Below are 18,552 nucleotides of genomic sequence, written 5' to 3'. Positions count from 1 at the left end.
AGAGCAGCAGCCAGAGCAGAGAAAGAAGCAGCGGCAGCACAGAGAGAAGCAGCATATAAGAAGAGATGTGAAGAATTTGAAAAACGACTCAATGATATGATGATGATGATTCAGAAATCGCAACCTCAAAATCCATCATTGTAGTCTCATTTATGTTATGAGCATTCTACTGAACCTTCTGTAATTGAACTTATATTACGTTAATGAAAACTTTTATTTATTAAATTGGATTTGATGTTGTTTGTTATGGATATAGAGTTTGATATTATTATTGTTTTATTTGTTGGATAATGAAACATGTTGAAAAAATAGTTTTGGGGTAATCAAGCATAATTTTTAGGATTGTTAAATTCTGTGTTATTTAGCGGCGTTTGTAAAAAAAACGCCGCAATATACCATACATTTAGCGGCGTTTTTATCCTACAAACGCCGCTATATACAGACATGTACCGGGGTTTTTAGTAGAAACACCGCAAAACATCAATACCTACTGCGGCGTTTGTGAAAAAAATGTCGCAAGACATCAACACCTACTGCGGCGTTTTAGCGAAAAACGCCGCTAAACATCATAACTTATTGCGGCGTTTGTCTGAAAAAGCGCTGCTAAATATTAACACCTATTGCGACGTTTTTATGACAAACGCCGCTAAATATCAACACATATTGCAACGTTTGTCTGAAAAACGCTGCTAAATATCAAAACCTATTGCGGCATTTTTATGACAAACGCCGCTAAATATCAACACCTATTACGGCGTTTGTCACACAAACGCCGCTAAATATCAATACCTATTGCGGCGTTTTTTGTAAAAAAAACGCCGCGAACTTTAGCGGCGCTATTTTCAACGACGGTTTTTGCGGTGTTTGTCTTAACGCCGCATGTGTTTTTAGCGGCGCTTATAAACGCCGCTAAAGGTTAAAAAAACGCTGCAAAAAACCTGTTTTGTTGTAGTGCGTATTTAGGCAATTTGAGGCAATTTCCAAGGTAAAAGGCTAAGCATTCTTTGAAGATATATAAAGTTATTCATCCTATGTAAATTCTTTGAACATAAATAAATAGGGTTTTGACAAAAAGAATTGGATAAGAGGGTTGTCGTCAACTTTTTGGCCAATGCCAAATATTGGCCTAAATGCTGACTCTGATGCAAACTATCTGATATTTTGTTTCCCCTATTTACTAAGGAAACCCCTCCTTTGGACACAAATACTATGAATATTGTTTCACGCTTCTCTTACTTTTTGACTGATTGTTTCCTTGTAAGACAAGGGAAGTAAATAAGCACTACAGTTAAAAAAAAAGCATTGATAACTTCAAACTTGAAAGCAATCTCACTTTTAAAATTTAAAGATTATACCAACATAATTGATTTAAGTGGTAATCAACTTGATTTCGCTTAAACAATGCCTCATGTTCAATTCATTGTGTATGCATAGAATCCCTGTTGTGAGACTCACCCACCAAAATCAGGTGTGCGTCGCGGGTTGATCCGGATTAATCAAAGCAAAACCTTGGAACTGGGAGGACAACAAAAAAAAATTAAAAATTATAAGTCCCTTAAATTTTCAGAAAGAAAAGAAGAAGAAGAAAATCTGAATTGCTGCTTTAGACGTCTTAGGTACTTTCCTTCGCACATGCAACACGTTTAAAAAAATCAAATTTTAAATAGATTAAAATGAATTCTCTGAAGGAGAAATCAAGATTAAAGTGAAATCAGATTTAGAGTAAATCAAGTTAAATAAAATTGAAATAAATTTTAATATTTAAAGTTTAAGAGGAGCGGAAACCGCCAAAATTAGAATGAATTAAAGCTCAATAAATACTTTTAATTTTTAAATTGAGTGATAAAAAATTACCACAAAAGATTTGGTAATGCACTAAACATACTAAAACTGATAGTTTAGGTACTAAACTTATTAAGTTTTTAAATACAATGTATACTAAAATAAAATAAAAATTAAAATTAAAAGTTTATGGACTAAAACAAATTAAAACTAATAATTTAGACATTAAATGCGTGATTTATTTTATTTTTAAAATTGAGTGTCTTCCATACACAGGAATACAATACAATGTACTGTTGCATGAATTGTTGCAATCAACGGTAGTAGGCACAAGTACAAGGGAATTGTACCTTAATAATATATATATATATATATACGCGTGCGCATATATTCTATTACCAAATGTATCTTTCAGTTCTTGAAGAGTGATTTAAAAAAATTGTCAACCTCAAAAAAATTGGCATTTTATTTGCTCGAAAATGGCCAAAGTGTTTCGAACAATTGTAATTGAATGGGTGAGAGATATATATATATATATATAATTGGAGGAGTGAAGGGTCATTGTATTTGCATCCACTAGGGAGACAGTCCGAGTCAATATTCGGCGGTGGGGATTTTGCTTTTGCCTTTTGCCCTTCTTTTGGTTTTCATGACTGTAGTATCAATTTATCCTCCAAAAATAAATAAAAAAACCCTCCAATTTAATCTCAGAAGCTTATCCTTAAGCAAGGCTTGAAAGCCGGAAAGCTACTTTGGCGGTGGAAATTCTGATTCAGAAAAACACCAACTCACCACAGTAAAAACTAAAGCATTACAAATTCTCTAATTATACTAAAGAAGGAAACTGTTGGATCGTATCATACTGTTGCATCACCACAAGTAAGACAGAATGTTGATAATACAATTAATCAAGATAAAATTTAATACAAATTTAAAACTCCCATGAAATCTTATTACTAAATTAGTAATTTGTTGAAAATTAATCTATTCTACATTTTAAAGCTATAGACGGGCGAAATATGTATAGTGGCGACTTGAGGGGCCATAACCATCTATTTCTGGAAGAATATTACAAGTCCCTCCAAATTTTTAATTTGTTGACATTTTATTAAATCTTCAAAATTTCTGAAAAAATATGTTAGGTTTTAATATTTTGATTACAAATCCTTCAAAAAATTATTAATCTTAATCTAAACATTTTCATTAATATATTTTTACGTCTTTTAAATGCATGATTTAATATATATCTTGTTTCAATATGTTCTTTCTCTACTTTATTCCAATGAATCAAATATATCATGTATGTATAATTAGTCTTTTCAAAATTTTATATCAAGATGTCAATCATCTTTGTAACAGATGGTTTTAAAGTTCTTAGTTGAAATCTATCGTCCCCTTAAATTGTGAATTTAATATTTATTAGGAATAAACTTTTTCTTCCCCGTTCCTTAAATAGAAATTGATAATATATATTAAGAACAATATTAAATTAAGATTTATATATTTATAAAAATTATTAAAGTGATATATATTTACTAAGGTAAAAGAATTTTCCTAAAAGAAGTAAAGCATATAGTAAATATTCTAATGGGTTTATAAACTTAAAGATTTTAATTTCAAATAAGATTCTCAACATAATTATTATGTATAATATTAAAAATATCAAAAAACTTTAATTTTTTTTATAGAAAGTTGCTAGTTTTATTAAAATATAAAATATCTAGAATTACAATGAAGATTTACGAGCATAACCGTAAACGTAAACTAAATTATAATTAGGACATTTCCCTATAACCATTAACACAAAAACTAGCCACCTAGATCACACAAGGACCATAAAAGGAAAAGGTTAAAAAAACCTAACCAATGCTTGAATAAAATAAAGATATGAACAAATCTGACTGTATCGACAAACGAACCACAAAGGGATGAAACTAATGAAATACCACCTACAAATCGCAAATCAGAGTCAAGCAACATGAGAAAACTATCCACAAGGGCAAAACACGTATCCAAATCAATCCGAGGGTCCAAAGCAGGAAGATCACAATGATAACAAATAAACGTCATCTTGATCAGTCGTGGCGATGTCAAAACCATAAGCTACCAAAAGACAGAGACAAACGTGTCATAAAGGTAGAGATAAATGTGTCATAAAGACAAAGAACATGTCACAAAGGCATAATTATTCTTATTAAGAAACTAAAAAAACAAAGAAAAAAAATAATCGACGAGTGACAACCAACATCAAAATCGGTGTCGCCCTCAGTTAAACAAAATTAATGAAAAAAAAAAAGTTGGATTGATCAATAAATTTGACACAAGCTGTAAAGAAAAAAAGAGGGAGAGAGGGTATGAGGAAGAGAGCGGCTACCCTTTTTTTACAATCCCTAAAGTTTATCAAAATTTTAGTTACAATTGGGATATCAAATGATTTTTTTTATTAATTTAACATGTCACGTTACCCTTTTAATGATAGCTAAAGATGTGGTATTATTACGGGTGTTCATTCGATTAAAACGGTGGCCGACCGAACCGAATTACCATTAATCGAATTAACCGAACTTTATTTTTCTTTAACCGTTAACCGAACCAAACTTTTTTTTGAAAATATTAACCGAACCGAATAAATTTCGGTTTCGATTAATTTTCGAATTAACCGAAATTTTTTAAAATTTTCTAATTTATATAAAAATTGAATATTTTTTTAATTTAAAAAACAATTTACAATTAATTTAAATAATATATAATTATAAAATAAAAAATTTATATGGATTTTTAATTAATTAATATTGATTTATTTTTAAAAGTCATTTGATCTTAAATTATTAATTGAGTTTTAAATGGTTTGGGCTGAGCCCATATGTTATATATAATATATTTAAAATTTAATTTAGGTTAATTAACCGATTTTTAACCGAATTAACCGTTAACCGAATTCTAAAAAATTTATTAACCGTTCCCTGACTAAACTAATTCGGTGGCCGGCCGAATTAACCGAACTAATACGGTTTGGTCGGTTAAAACCGAAAAATTAACACCCCTAGGTATCATTGTTAAAAAAAATATAGATGTGGCATCCATTTTATAATAAAATTTAAAGTTTAATGTATATTATATAATTTTAAAATTTTAATATTTAAAGAAGATTATTTTAACGCAATTTAATAATTATTTAAAATTTTACGTTATAAAATTAATGATTCATTTCAATATGTGACATGCATTTTGAATTTTTTTCTATGCTTACATGTCATTCATAAAGTGACATTGTAGACAAATAAGAACAAGACTGCTATTCTACTGCAAAGAGTTCAATTTTTTTTAATTAATTATCGGTATTTGATCTATTAATCGATTAATCTATATCAGATTTTATAAATGGACCATTGGATGACTCTCCCAATTTAGTTTGTTCCATACACAAGCGCTAGAATTTAAACTCTTGATTTTACTTAAAAAATCTAATATTTTATTCCTATTAATTTAATTGGTTATTGATACAAAGTGTTTAATTTTTTAATAACTCAATAATTCACTTTAACAAAGAATTTTACATCTTCCAAACTTTAATGTAACGCTCATATTATATAACCTACCAAACTCGCCGACCCACAAAAGAGATACGTATTATATAACCTACCAAACTTTAATTGATTAATTTTGAAACGATTTAAGTAGTCTTCTTATTTTATTTATATATTGGATAAAAGAAATATTTTCCATATCATAAATGTGGAAACTAAATTCAATTCACAAGTCATAACTAATTTATTTTAATTTGTTAGAATTCTATATAAGCTAAATTGATAACATTATCCTTTTTATTAAGTTAATACTTAATCTTTTTGTCAAAAGTGATTTAAGTTAAATAGCATGTGATATGTTTTTTATGTCATGTGATGAGTGTCAAGACTATTTTTAAGTTTAATTTTTTTAAAAAAATTATTTGTTCTTTAGACTAGTTATACCCACCCATAAAATCACAATTTTAAAAACATTTTTAATTTTTTTAAAAGAATAGTTTTGAGGTATACATTTAAAATTAGGATTGATTACATAATTGATCCTTTATGTTTGTGTTTTGTCAATTTTCCCCAACTAATTTCAAAAAAATAATATATTATCACTTTCGTTTTTATTTAATTAAGATGTGATCACCACGGGTTAACTTCTGTTAACAAGTTAGATGACGTGACAGTTAAATATTTTAGTATAATCACATATTTGGTTATTGTTATTTACATATTGTTTCAATTTAGTCATACTTTTAATAAATTAAAATCAATTGAATCGAATGATACCATGTGTCACTATCCATTGGATGACTAACTTTATTTTAATATATTTATTTTTCACTAATCAAAGGGTGACACCCTTTGGTTGAATAAAATAAAGCAAAGCGAATTGATGCCAAAGGGAATCAAACCTGGGTTACTTAGGAAATCAAACATGTACTCAACTAAGTCTAAAATAGAGAATATGATGTATATTTTGTATCTTAGTGTATAAATACTTAACTTAAATTCATAATGTTTATGGGATAAATTATGCGTTTAGTACCTAAACTATCAATTTTAGTTTGTTTTAGTACCTAAACTTTAATTTTTCAAAACTATGTTTAAAGTTTAGTTTTTGTTTCTTTTTTGTAATCCGTTCAAAATTTAAGGTTAATTTGAGAGAGAAAATGAAAGTTGAGGTACTAAAACGGACCAAAACTTATAGTTAAGATAATAAATGCGTAATTTACCCTGTTTTATATATTATAACTTAAAAAATATTTTTATATTAACTTATTAAATATATTTTATTATTTACTTAATTTAAAAAATTATTTTTATTTTACTTTAAAGTATATTTTAAGTTAAAATCTTTTTAAATTAAGATAAGAATAAAATATATTTAATAATTTAAAGTAATAGTAGAATATATTTAGTAAATTAAGATAAAAATATATACTTTGAGAGAATATGTAAATACCAAAATATTTAACTATATGTCACTTAATCTGTTAACTAACAGTAGTTGATTCGTTGTGACCACATCTTAATTAAATAAAAACGAAAGTAACCATATCTTAACTAAATAAAAATGAAAGTGTACATATATTTTTTTTAACAAATCAATAAGAAAAGAGAATAAAACACAAACATAAGTAATTAATCATTAGTTAACCATTAAAACTAAAATGTGAAAAGTCTGGAAGATTAATACAATGACTTGTTGCATTGGAGTGGGTGGTTGGGTTAAAACCTGGTTCTTAATGTCCACCTGTAGCATTGGGCTAGGAAACCTAAGTCAAATTGTGTGTCCGTAGAGCAATGTCTTCAAATCTTGTTCATTGCACGATCTTCTTGAGTTGCCCCTCCGACGATTCCATATTTGTAACTGCAAATCGGTTTTTAATTTCTTGGACTAGACGATTCCATTTATACTGATTTAGAAACAGACAAAATGGATTATTGGAACCTTCCTCCCTTGGAATACAGTTGGTGATTAATGCCCCTGGGTCGTTACAATCCCCTGTTGACTGGTGTCCCTGCTTCCTCTGGGTTCTACATCTATAACTACAACGTTCTTCTGGTATCAATTCTGTTTAATTGTGAAGCACATACACTACGATAGTGTTAACGATGGTTTAGGGCGGCTTGGGAGCTATCTTCTGGTGGTTTCTACATCTGCTTTTCTTCTTGCTAATCCAGTTTTTTTTATTATTATTTAATCAACCATTAAAGATCTTGGAGATTACTAGAGTTGAGGGAGGATGAATTTTAATCGAGAATTGAGGGAGAATGAAATATTGACCGGGGAGATGGGAGTTTCAGTTTCAAAGTTTTGATCGGGTGAAAAATAGGGGTTTGATCGGATTTTAGGTTTGGTTCTTGGGTTATCCCGGTTAAAATTTAATTTGGGATTAACTTGATTTCGGCTAATTTTATTGGTCCAGGCAAAATTTGTGTTCAAAATAAGTACAGAGGTAAATGAATAAAACGTTCGGTGAATTGTTTGTGAATAGTTTGTATAACATTCGTATATTAAGCTAAATAAATGAGTATGAATAAATTTTTTATATTCATTTAATAAACGAATGAACACGAACAAATGTGTATCCGGTTTGTTCATGTTCACGAACAAGTTCTTTTACAAGTTTGTTTATTGACTTGTTCGTTTATGTTCATGAACAAACTTGTTTATAAATTCATTTAATGACTATCTTAGAAGCTCATTTATTTGGCTCTCCTTTCCCTTTTACTTTTGTTTACCTTTTAAATATTGGTGGAAGTAAGAACTAAATTGAATACGTGATGAGATTTGGAGTTTAAACTAAATCTTAAAGAGTTTATGAACTAGTGTAATTTATTATTTTTCTTTAGCATGCAAATGAAACGTAAATATTAAAAAGTAATATGTAAACGAAAACTAAATGAACATGTTCGGGAACAGTAACGAACATGTTCTCGAACAATAAATAAAAGAATATGAATATCTTTAAAAACAAATACGATATTAAAATTTTAAACAAACACAAACCGAACATGAATATTTTCAAAAATAAATAAACAGACGTTCAAGCTCGATTCATTTACATCCCTAAAAGCAAGATTTAATAGTTTGGAAGCTTTTTTACAAGAGAAAATAACTTCAATGACCGAAAATGCCTTATAATATACGATTTTAACCAACTTTTTTTGGATTTGCGAAAATAACCAACAAATTCGCAACACGAACTCCAGTTTCGCAACGCGATTATCCAAATTTGCAACGTGAATTTCGTTTTCGCAACACTAATTACCGATATAGGTAAACACAACTATTCGCAACTCAGTTTTCAAATTCGTAACGCGAGTTTTATTTTCGCAACTCGAATTTCGCAACACTAATTACCGATATAGGTAAACACAACTATTCGCAACTCAATTTTCGCAACTCTATTTACCGATATAGGTAGACACAACTCAGTTTTCAAATTGTAGAATTCGGATTTTTATCGAATTTTTTCTACCGAGTTTACCTATATCGGTAATTTAGTTGTGAAATTGGCGAATTCGAGTTGCGAAATTCGCGTTGCAAATTTGAATGAATAGTTGTGTTTACTTATATCGGTAATTAGAATTGCGAAAACGAAATTCGCGTTGCGATTTTGGAGAATCGCGTTGCGAATTTGAAAGCTGAGTTGCGTGTTTACCTATATCGGTAATTAGCGTTGCGAAAACGAAATTCACGTTGCGATTTTGGAGAATCACGTTGCGAATTTGAAATTTGTGTTGCGAAACTGGTGTTCGCGTTGCGAATTTGTTGATTATTTTCGTAAATACAAAAAAAAATTAATTAAAATCGTATATTATAATATATTTTCGATCACTGAAATTATTTTCTCTTTTTATAATAAAAATCACATTTTGAACAATATAGGTGAAAAGTAAAATTCATATACTAAAAACAATTAAATACGAAGTTAAAAATAATAATGTGATTTAAGTACCAGTTGTCAGTTAAGTCTTCTATTAAATGCCTGGCTTTTCTTTTGAAGCTTTAGGCTTACAAATCAATGCCAGATAGGGAAAAAGGCTTTGGGTTTATTTCAGTTAAGGCAGGCTCTCGAGAAAGTTGATTTGAGTAGTGTCTTCTTAAACGCGCTCAATTCAAGCGCAGCCTTTCTCATACCATTGTTATTACATCATCTTTATTAATATATTTTTTAATGTCTAAATTATATCTCAAAATATAATTTAATGTCTAAGTAATTTTTTACTGACAATAGATATATAACGTTTTTAATGTTATATTTTTAAGTGTTTGGACTATAATGACCGTTAAATTTAATTGTATTTAACACATATCACGCATATAAAATTTTAAATATTTTTTTGAATTTATATTTTTTAAAATTATCATATTTTTTTAACTTTTTTTAAAATTCCAACCGCCCCGTTCCCTTCTCCCTTCCACAATCGTCGACCACTCCCACCATCACCATGTCACCGACCACAGTGAAACTCCTTTGAAACTCAAGTTCTTTATTGAAACTCTTTAAGGAGATTTGAAAGCAGAAGAAAGAAAATTAAAAATAGATAAAGAGCTTTGGCAATGGCAATAACTGCAGTGATGATGGAAGTTGGAAACGATGGTATCGTTGTCATTTCCATCTCTAATCCCCCTTGAATATCATAAACTCCGCAGCTTCAACAATCATCTTTACTTATCTAAGAATTTTGGAAATTGAAATTAAAAATCAGAGATTCAGATATTAAGGATTGTAGAGATTTAGAGAATTGAGACGACGATAAGGATGATGAATGATCACTGAACGGGCTGAGTGAGTGATCGTTTAACGATGACGATGGTGGTTGAAAATAACGGAAGACGATTGTTAATGGAGATTGGAATAAGAGATTTTAGTTTTTAAGAATTTTTTTTTAATATAATTTCGGTAGAATTTTGAAGTTTTTTCATAAATAAATTAATTTTTTTAAATGATAATTTTATTATTAAAAATTTTAAAATATAATGATATACGTCTAAAAAGTGTAATATTATTATTAAGAAAAAAAAGTACGTACTAAATCGTATTTTGAAGTATAATTTTGACACTTAAAAGTGTACTAAACCTTGAATAAGGGGAAAAAAACAAATAAAATTACTAGCAATGGATCTACTTCTTCTTGCCTTTCCCAGCTGACTTCGTCTTAGTGGGCAAAAACAATCTCACCCTTAAGCACAGGAATTTCCATAATCTCAGACAACCCTTCAAACTTCTTACGGAACTTCTCGACCTGGTCCGCGTCCACTAGAACAGCCGACCTGTTTCCGATGTAGAAAGGATGGTTCCCCCACCAAACATTCACCACGTACTCCTTTTGGGTTCCACCTGTGTCAAAAAATTCTCCGTTGCAATAAACTTTAGCATCCTCGTAGAATTCGGGGTGGATGTCTTTTTTCCGGCAAGTAATCTGTGGCCTCTATCCCCCTCCCGTTGCAGTCACCGTCTATAAAAAACAAAGGAAAAATGGAACTGGTTAAGTTGGATGATTAAAGATTAAAGATGGGATTTTGGTGAATTTACCTTGCCGTTGGACAATGAAGGGGAAGAGAAGGCTTGATTTGGAGAAATGTGTTGGAGAGATTTAGCGCCATCACCTCTATGGCTTTACTGTACTGTGTTCCAAAAGGGATAGATAAGGGGATGATGGGAGTTAAGTGGAAGATTTTGAGATTGGCCCTCCCAGGTTCTGAATTTACAGGAAAGTCTCAATGATTCTTCTTTAATGGGCCAAGGTCGATGCGCAAACTTATTGGGCTTGAAACGGATTAAGTCGGTGGTACAAATAGATATAAAATGCTAATGCACTTGCAACGGAAGGCAGAAATATTACGACAGATTCTCCAGAATCAGCTGAGTTAGTGACTTTGTGTGAGGTTTACGATGACATTGAAAAAAAATTGAAGTTTGATTCGAAAATTGTGGTTGAAGAAGCCAGAAAATCTAAAACAAGGATAAGATGGAGACTTGCTTATGCTTTGTGCAAGCTAGACAGAGAGATTGTTGACCAAGTGAAATCCAGAGAGCAGCTAACAAAGCTACAGTTTGGATTGCCAAGTAATGTAAAAGTTTCCTTGCAAATATTAAAACAAACTAAACAAGTGTTGTTATGCAGATGTATGTTAGGAGGTGGTGTTTTGATGTATTGAAAACTTTATTGTTTATGTTTTTATTAATAATATGAACCTCTAAATCTAATCTTCACGAATAAAAACAAAGATTATTTGTTTTACCACTCGAAAAATTGAATACCCACATGTCTCGAATTCGTAAATTTTTTTTAGGAGATATTATATTTTAAGTTAAATACTATCACCGTATTGAAAAATAAATAAAAGAAAAAGACCCACTTTTCGTGCCTCTCGTGACGGCTCACACGCCAATATTCATCAAACCAAGATAGATCTTTCTACTTTCTACTCTTTGCTCTTTAAGCGTTTCCACTTTCAGTTCAACCAAAATTTAAAAAAAAAAAAAAGAAGATTCCTTTATTCACTAAAAAGAGCTCTGATCTCCACAAATTTTAGTTATCCGGCTTAGCAGTTTCAGCCTTCGGGCAGTGAACCAAAGCTTGCACGGTTTATAGTTTTTCTGGGATCTGGGTGGTTAGGACTTGGATCTCTGACTTAGATGAAGTCTAACGTCGTCTCAGCTATTTGTCTGATTTTCTTCCTTGCTTACTAAGTTTCCAAATTTGCCGAGGTTTGGTCTTCTGATTTATTTATTTCTTTCTTTTCTGTTAGAATTTCCGGAGAATCGTAAATAAACTCAGCAATGGAATCGCTCTGCATGTCACTAAAGGCTAATGCCAGTCCAATTATTGTCAGCAAAGGTCGGAGTAATGGAGGTACAGTTTTCTGGGGTGAGACTATCAGAGGTTGTCTTAAAAGCAGGGACTTTGGATCACAGTTATGGAAGAGTTTGCGAGCTGAAAATGGTGTCAAAAAAGCTGAGGTTGGAGTTGTTTACTCTATCCTCTCCCCCAAAATTAATAAGGAGACTTTGGTAAGTAAAAAAAGCATTTTCAATGCCGTGTTTGATCCAAGGATTAAACAACTATTGCCAGATTTCTAACCGTAAGAGTTATTTATTTTTCTGATTTTCAGATCTTTTAATGTTGGCTTTGAATCTTTTGATTGTCAGAATTTTGAGGCAGCAAAATTTGAGACTCCAGAAGCAGACCCGAAGAAGGTGGCTTCCATCATATTGGGTGGTGGTGCTGGGACTCGCCTCTTTCCTCTTACTCGCAAAAGAGCCAAGCCAGCAGTAAGAAACCATTGTTTGTAGAAATTTATTTATTTTTATATCTTGTATTGATAGTGAACATTGGAGAAATTTGTAAGTCTCACATTGGTGGGTTTGAAGTTTTCTGTTATTTTGTTTGGTTTACAGGTTCCAATTGGAGGTTGTTACAGGCTGATTGATATTCCTATGAGCAACTGTATCAACAGTGGGATAAACAAGATATTCATCTTAACTCAGTTTAACTCCTTTTCCTGAATCGTCACTTAGCTCGGACATACAACTTGGGAAATGGTGTAAATTTTGGAGATGGTTTTGTGGAGGTAAGGCCATATTGATTTAACAATACTGCTAGAGTTGTTCGAAATTATGCATGTTATTTAGAAATCCATGTTTTTGCTAGGCTCATGATGTTAAAATAACTTTGTCTTCATGGAGTTTTTATTACATTTCTGGAAGGGTTGATGAAACTACGTTGCCTGACACAGGTTCTGGCGGCCACTCAAACACCGGGAGAAGCAGGGAAGAAGTGGTTCCAAGGAACAGCTGATGCTGTGAGGCAATTTGTGTGGGTTTTTGAGGTTAGTTGCTAGGATTTGTATTTGAGCTGAGCTGAGATCATCTGCCTTGCCCCTGAAGTTCACCAAATATGATTTATTTAAATATCAGGATGCCAGAGCCAAAAATGTGGAGCACGTATTGATATTGTCTGGCGATCATCTTTACCGTGCAGACTATATGGATTTTGTGCAGGTCCGTAATTCAACTGCTAACAGCTGAAGTATAGCATTCAAAGCCTCATCTTTTCTTTTTCATGAATGAAAATTGTACCTTGAAAAATCATCTGGCTAATCTGCAGTTATTGTTCTTGCAGAGGCATATTGACTCGAATGCTGATATCACAGTCTCTTGTTTACCAATGGATGACAGGTTTTTATCATGTTTCTTATGTCATGTCAAATATTCTAATAAAAATGTATAATGGCTATATTCTTTATATATGATTCTCTTAGTGTAACGCTATGCAACATTTCGATATTGGTCTGTATTTGGCTTTTAGATTCTTTGAACATTGCTTTCAAGTTTCTGTTGCTGAGGGCAAGAAGTATGTACAATGGTTGCTTTCTTTCAGGGTTGGGAATTAACTACACTTCATTTTGCAGCCGTGCATCAGATTATGGATTGATGAAGATAGATGGAGCAGGACGGATCGTCCAATTTGCTGAGAAACCAAAGGGCCCGAATCTTAAAGCTATGGTGCGTGCCTGTTATTATAAACCACGTTTTCATAATTGTTTCCTGATAATCAAAGCTAAAACCGTATTTACTGGCATCAGTAATTACCTCAAGTTAGTGATCTTGCTTGTTCAACATTTTACTACAGCAAGTTGATACCTCCATATTAGGACTATCAGCGCAAGATGCTGCAAGATATCCATACATTGCATCAATGGGTGTGTATGTGTTTAAAACTAGTGTCTTGTTAAAGCTTCTGACTCGGAGTTATCCATCATGCAATGACTTCGGCTCCGAGATTATTCCATCAGCTGTAGAGGAACACAATGTCCAGGCAAGTTGACTCTCAAAGAACTGTCACCTTTAGTTTTCACCGTTTACTTACAGTAGCAATCTGTTACTATTTGCAATAATGAGAACTTCTAATCTAGTGATTGAACTGCTGAGTTTCGGGCTGTTTGAATGTTTTCAGGCATATTTGTTCAATGACTATTGGGAAGACATTGGAACAATAAAGTCCTTCTTTGATGCCAATTTAGCCCTCACAGAACAGGTTGCTCTCACTTGTGTAGAAGTTTTAACCTTGTAATTTACCTATCAACAAAGATACTAAATCCCCATTTTTTGTATTACTTCTGCTAAATAAACAAAAATAGATCCTCCCTCTAAGATGCCGCCATGTCATCATGTTTGCATATAAATGTGGAAATCATTTGCCTTACTTTTCTTCATTTGGTATGTTTCACTATGAGACACCTCACTCATTCCACTCATGTACTTCTCTTAAGCCTAAACATGGGCACTTGGTATCTATTCCCTGAAAACTGATTATCCATGCAGCCATCAAAGTTTCAATTTTATGATCCGAAGACACCTTTCTATACATCTCCAAGATTCTTGCCTCCCACCAAAGTTGATAAATGCAGGGTATGATGTCAAACTTTAGTTCATGTCATGAATCATAATTTGATCATTGTTATCTCATGGCTAATTTGTCACTGCAGATTGTCGACTCCATAATTTCGCATGGGTGCTTCTTACGAGAATGCAGTGTACAGCACTCTATTGTTGGTGTGCGTTCACGTTTGGAGTCCGGGGTTGAGCTTGAGGTGATCCATCTTCTCTTTTCCATAGAAAAGCATCTAAAACGGGATTAGAAGTAACTGTTTTTCATACTACAATAAACTGTATTTTAGAAGTACCTGCTATATGATGTCTTTGCAGGATACCATGATGATGGGTGCAGACTATTACCAAACCGAGTCCGAAATAGCGTCTCTGCTAGCGGATGGTAAGGTCCCCATTGGTGTTGGACAAAATACCAAGATCAAGTAAGATTTAGATAGAAAAACAACCTATCGACCAACAGAACCTAGTTCTTGCATCTAAAACATTGCACCTGATAATCTCCACATCTGTCTTTAAAATAACTCCTCACCTGGTTAACTAAAAACTTCTTGCATTGTGTTTTACAAGGAATTGCATAATTGACAAGAACGCCAAGATAGGAAAAGATGTGATCATATCAAATGCTGATGTAAGCATCACTTTCCTTGCTTCCATGAATGTAGATAATGCTTGTGCCCTTTGATAATTTTAGTTTACTTTATCCACACAGGCTGTTGAAGAAGCCGAGAGACCAGAAGATGAGTTTTACATTAGATCCGGGATCACTGTCATACTGAAGAATGCAACAATCAGAGATGGGACCATCATATAAAATTTAGAATCCTTGGCCTGTAGTCTGTTGCATTCTGATAAAAAAAATCTAGGAGTGAAGCTTTGTATTTTATAAAGTTCCTATACAAATTTCAAATAAAGTCGAACTCCATTTGCTTTATTTATAATATCACTTCTTAGGTTCATTCAGTAATACAAACTCAAGTTTACAGCACAAAATAAGCTGGCTCATCGTAATCACATGATGTATCAAACTTTAGCTTACAATTTATTTCTAGAAGAGCATTCACCTCGTTATAAACCCTATATAAAAAAGCTAGCAGTACACCAACTTGTCTTCAACACTTAAATTATTATAATACTATCGTATATTTTCTTTATCAATTTCCTCCTGTACCACTGACACCATTTCCAGACCACCATTGTGCTCTTCTGATTTCCCTTGCTTTGTTCCATTTCTCCATGTTCCTCAACCTAACATACATCTTCCGAATATGATTAAGTTTCTGAGATTCCTGAGTAACGAGGTTTACAGTTGAGGTGCTTTGGCTCAGGATTATCTCGTATCCATCTCCATAAGAGTCCATTCCTTCAGCTAAAAGTTGCCAGAACAACCCACCGACAGCTGCACCTCCGCCCCTGGCCGACGAGTAAATTGCTGTGTACATGGTGTTGAACAGCTCGTCTCTTTGGTTAGGACCAGCAATTTTCAGAGATTTTCCGAACTCGGCAAAAAGCAATGGTTTCTGAAGGATGTTCTGTGCATCTTGGATGTGATTGTACAGCCAATTATTCAAGAAGGCAATCTGGCTCTCATCGTTTGAGCTTTGCAACCTGCTCAACAAGCAAATGATTCAGATTCATGGAAGGATTTGTACATTGTCTTATTACTGTTTTCACCGAGCATATAGATTACCATTGATCAGGGTAAGAATGAACTGTTGCAAAATCAATGCCAGGGATCTGATTGTTTGCAATGAAATCAGTACCCACTTGAAAGTTGGGGTTATATTGCTGTTTTTGAGACGATGATGGTCCGTAAAACCCTTCCAAACCAGCTTCTAGCAAGTGATTTCCATCAATGGATTTTACATGAGAAGCCATCTCTGTAATCCAGGCCTGTTCAGCAAACACAATCAAAGCAAACTATGTTGGTCATTGGATGGATCCACACAAAAAACAATATCTAACTCCACCTAATTAGTGTAACCTAACACAATTAATGGACATGGTTATAGGTTCCAACAGAGTAACATTGAAATATGAAACCAAAACAGAGTAACATTGAAGCATAAAAGGTTGAAGATGATATAGTGCTGACCTGCATGGTCTTTCCCGATGGATCTGAGAGGCACCTTGGCTCATTCATAAGCTCCCACGCCATTATAGTTGGTTCATCTTTGTAAGCAACTCCAGTCAGGGTGTTACGTCTCGTAAGAACAGTCTATTCACACCCAAAAAGAGGAAAGAGAAAATAAAATAAAAAAGCTTGCTCTTTGCATCAATTGCATCTCTACTAATGTTCATCTACCTTCTGTCTAGATCAGCGCAATAAATAAATTAATTATTCAACGCAAAATCTTGCTGCTTTCATTTTTGTAACTGTCAAAGGGAAGACGTTTAAAATGTTAAGAGAAAGAAAGTAAGTAAGGAGGGGGGGGGGAACAGAGACTGACCCTGATATGGTTCTTGTAGTATCCTTTAACAACATAATTTGTAAAGAATTCATCATCGGAGACAATGGATTGCCCTTGGTTTCTTGCCCAGTTCAGATACTGTTTTTTCCCTCCAAATTGATCATAGTTATTCGCAAAGCTTAAAACTAGCTTAATCCCACATCTCTTAGCCTCAGATACAACAAAATCCAATCCCTTGAGGGAAACAAAAAGAAAAAGGAAATCAGAACCAGATCGTGGAGCACATTCTTTAACCTGAAAAAAGTTTTGATTTGAACCTGGAACATTTGTTCATTGTAGGAGCCTGGTGAGTACTGAAGAGGTCTGTCTCCACCATCACTGAAAGCCCAAGTTCTGGCTATGGTGAGGCCGTGCTGTTTAGCTTGTTCAAACGCAGATGAGACCTTGCTTCTCTGAGACGAATCGGCGGCCATGTACATGAGCCAGTAAGCATTGAACCCATTTGCATAGAAAGGACTTCCGTTCAACATCAGTTGCACTCCTTTAGTTTTCACAAATCCATCATCGGCTTTGACATGCATAAAAATTCCTTGCTGAAACAAAAGAAAAACAAACAAAACAATACCCCAATGCTTCATATTTTTTCCCCTTACTCTCTCCTCAGTTTCTCTAGCAAAGCATCAAATAATAAAAGAGAGAGAAGATAAAATCAGAAGAGGTCTTCGAGGTCTATGTAGGCCGTGGAAGTAGCGGTCACTATATTTTGCTGCTGCTTATAAAATAGAGAAAGTAACTCTTGTAATATATATGGTTGAGCAAATTTCTATATTGAATTCTTTATTAACTTACCAATTGGGTAGTTTCCATCACATCCAAATAAAAGGTAATTGAAAACCCTTTAATGCCCTTAAAGATGGATTTGAATAGATTGACAGGAAAGGTAGGGCACACCCAAATGTTAATATCATGGCCGTCCATCCATTTGGTAGTCCCCGTTACTTTCCACATCCTCCACCTGGCCGGGGCCGGGGCCGGGGCCGGGATTAAACTGTTGCACTTTTTTATTATTAATACATATAGAATAAATATAAAATAATATTTGTTTAAGAATAATTTTTAATTATTCGAAATTAAAATTTATATTCTTAATATTCAAACTTAAAACTTTAAAAAACAACAATAATTTTTTTTATGACAGAAATCACTTATTTCATACTACTGTTGTACTTCATTCCAGTGAAACGAAGGGCTTTATGATTTTATTATTGGACAAAATTTATGTCGTAAATATTCTTTCTAAAGTTATGATTAAATAAGATTTAAGTTATTTTCTTAAATTGTTTTTGAAAGATAATAAAATTATTGATGTGATAGTTTTTATATTTTTAAGGGTTAAATATATGATTTATCACATATATTTATGTTGTCTACTTT

General features: G+C 32.7%; 1 protein-coding gene, 1 long non-coding RNA gene and 1 pseudogene across 2 annotated transcripts; 1 reads left to right on the top strand and 2 right to left on the bottom strand.

The window, feature by feature from the left end:
- Positions 1-10,689: 10,689 nt before the first annotated feature.
- LOC120194657 lies at positions 10,690-10,970 on the bottom strand. The gene is made up of 2 exons (XR_005522989.1): positions 10,847-10,970; positions 10,690-10,769 (listed from the first exon to the last, which is right to left on the bottom strand). It is a non-coding gene; the product is annotated as an uncharacterized LOC120194657 (long non-coding RNA).
- Positions 10,971-11,987: 1,017 nt separating this feature from the next.
- Positions 11,988-15,570, top strand: LOC120194702 (annotated as a pseudogene).
- Positions 15,571-15,732: 162 nt separating this feature from the next.
- Positions 15,733-17,829, bottom strand: LOC120194703 (mannan endo-1,4-beta-mannosidase 7-like). Its single transcript, XM_039196940.1, has 5 exons — positions 17,436-17,829; positions 17,158-17,352; positions 16,803-16,925; positions 16,398-16,600; positions 15,733-16,315 (listed from the first exon to the last, which is right to left on the bottom strand). Exons 1-5 carry the CDS (start codon positions 17,754-17,756, stop codon positions 15,862-15,864), a joined length of 1,296 nt encoding a protein of 431 aa, XP_039052871.1. The 5' UTR covers positions 17,757-17,829; the 3' UTR covers positions 15,733-15,861.
- Positions 17,830-18,552: the final 723 nt, after the last annotated feature.

The sequence above is a fragment of the Hibiscus syriacus genome, unplaced genomic scaffold, assembly GCF_006381635.1.
Source record: "Hibiscus syriacus cultivar Baekdansim isolate YM2019G1 unplaced genomic scaffold, ASM638163v2 tig00117000_pilon, whole genome shotgun sequence".
Taxonomy (NCBI): domain Eukaryota; kingdom Viridiplantae; phylum Streptophyta; class Magnoliopsida; order Malvales; family Malvaceae; genus Hibiscus; species Hibiscus syriacus.
This window is presented reverse-complemented; position numbering and strand designations above follow the sequence as displayed.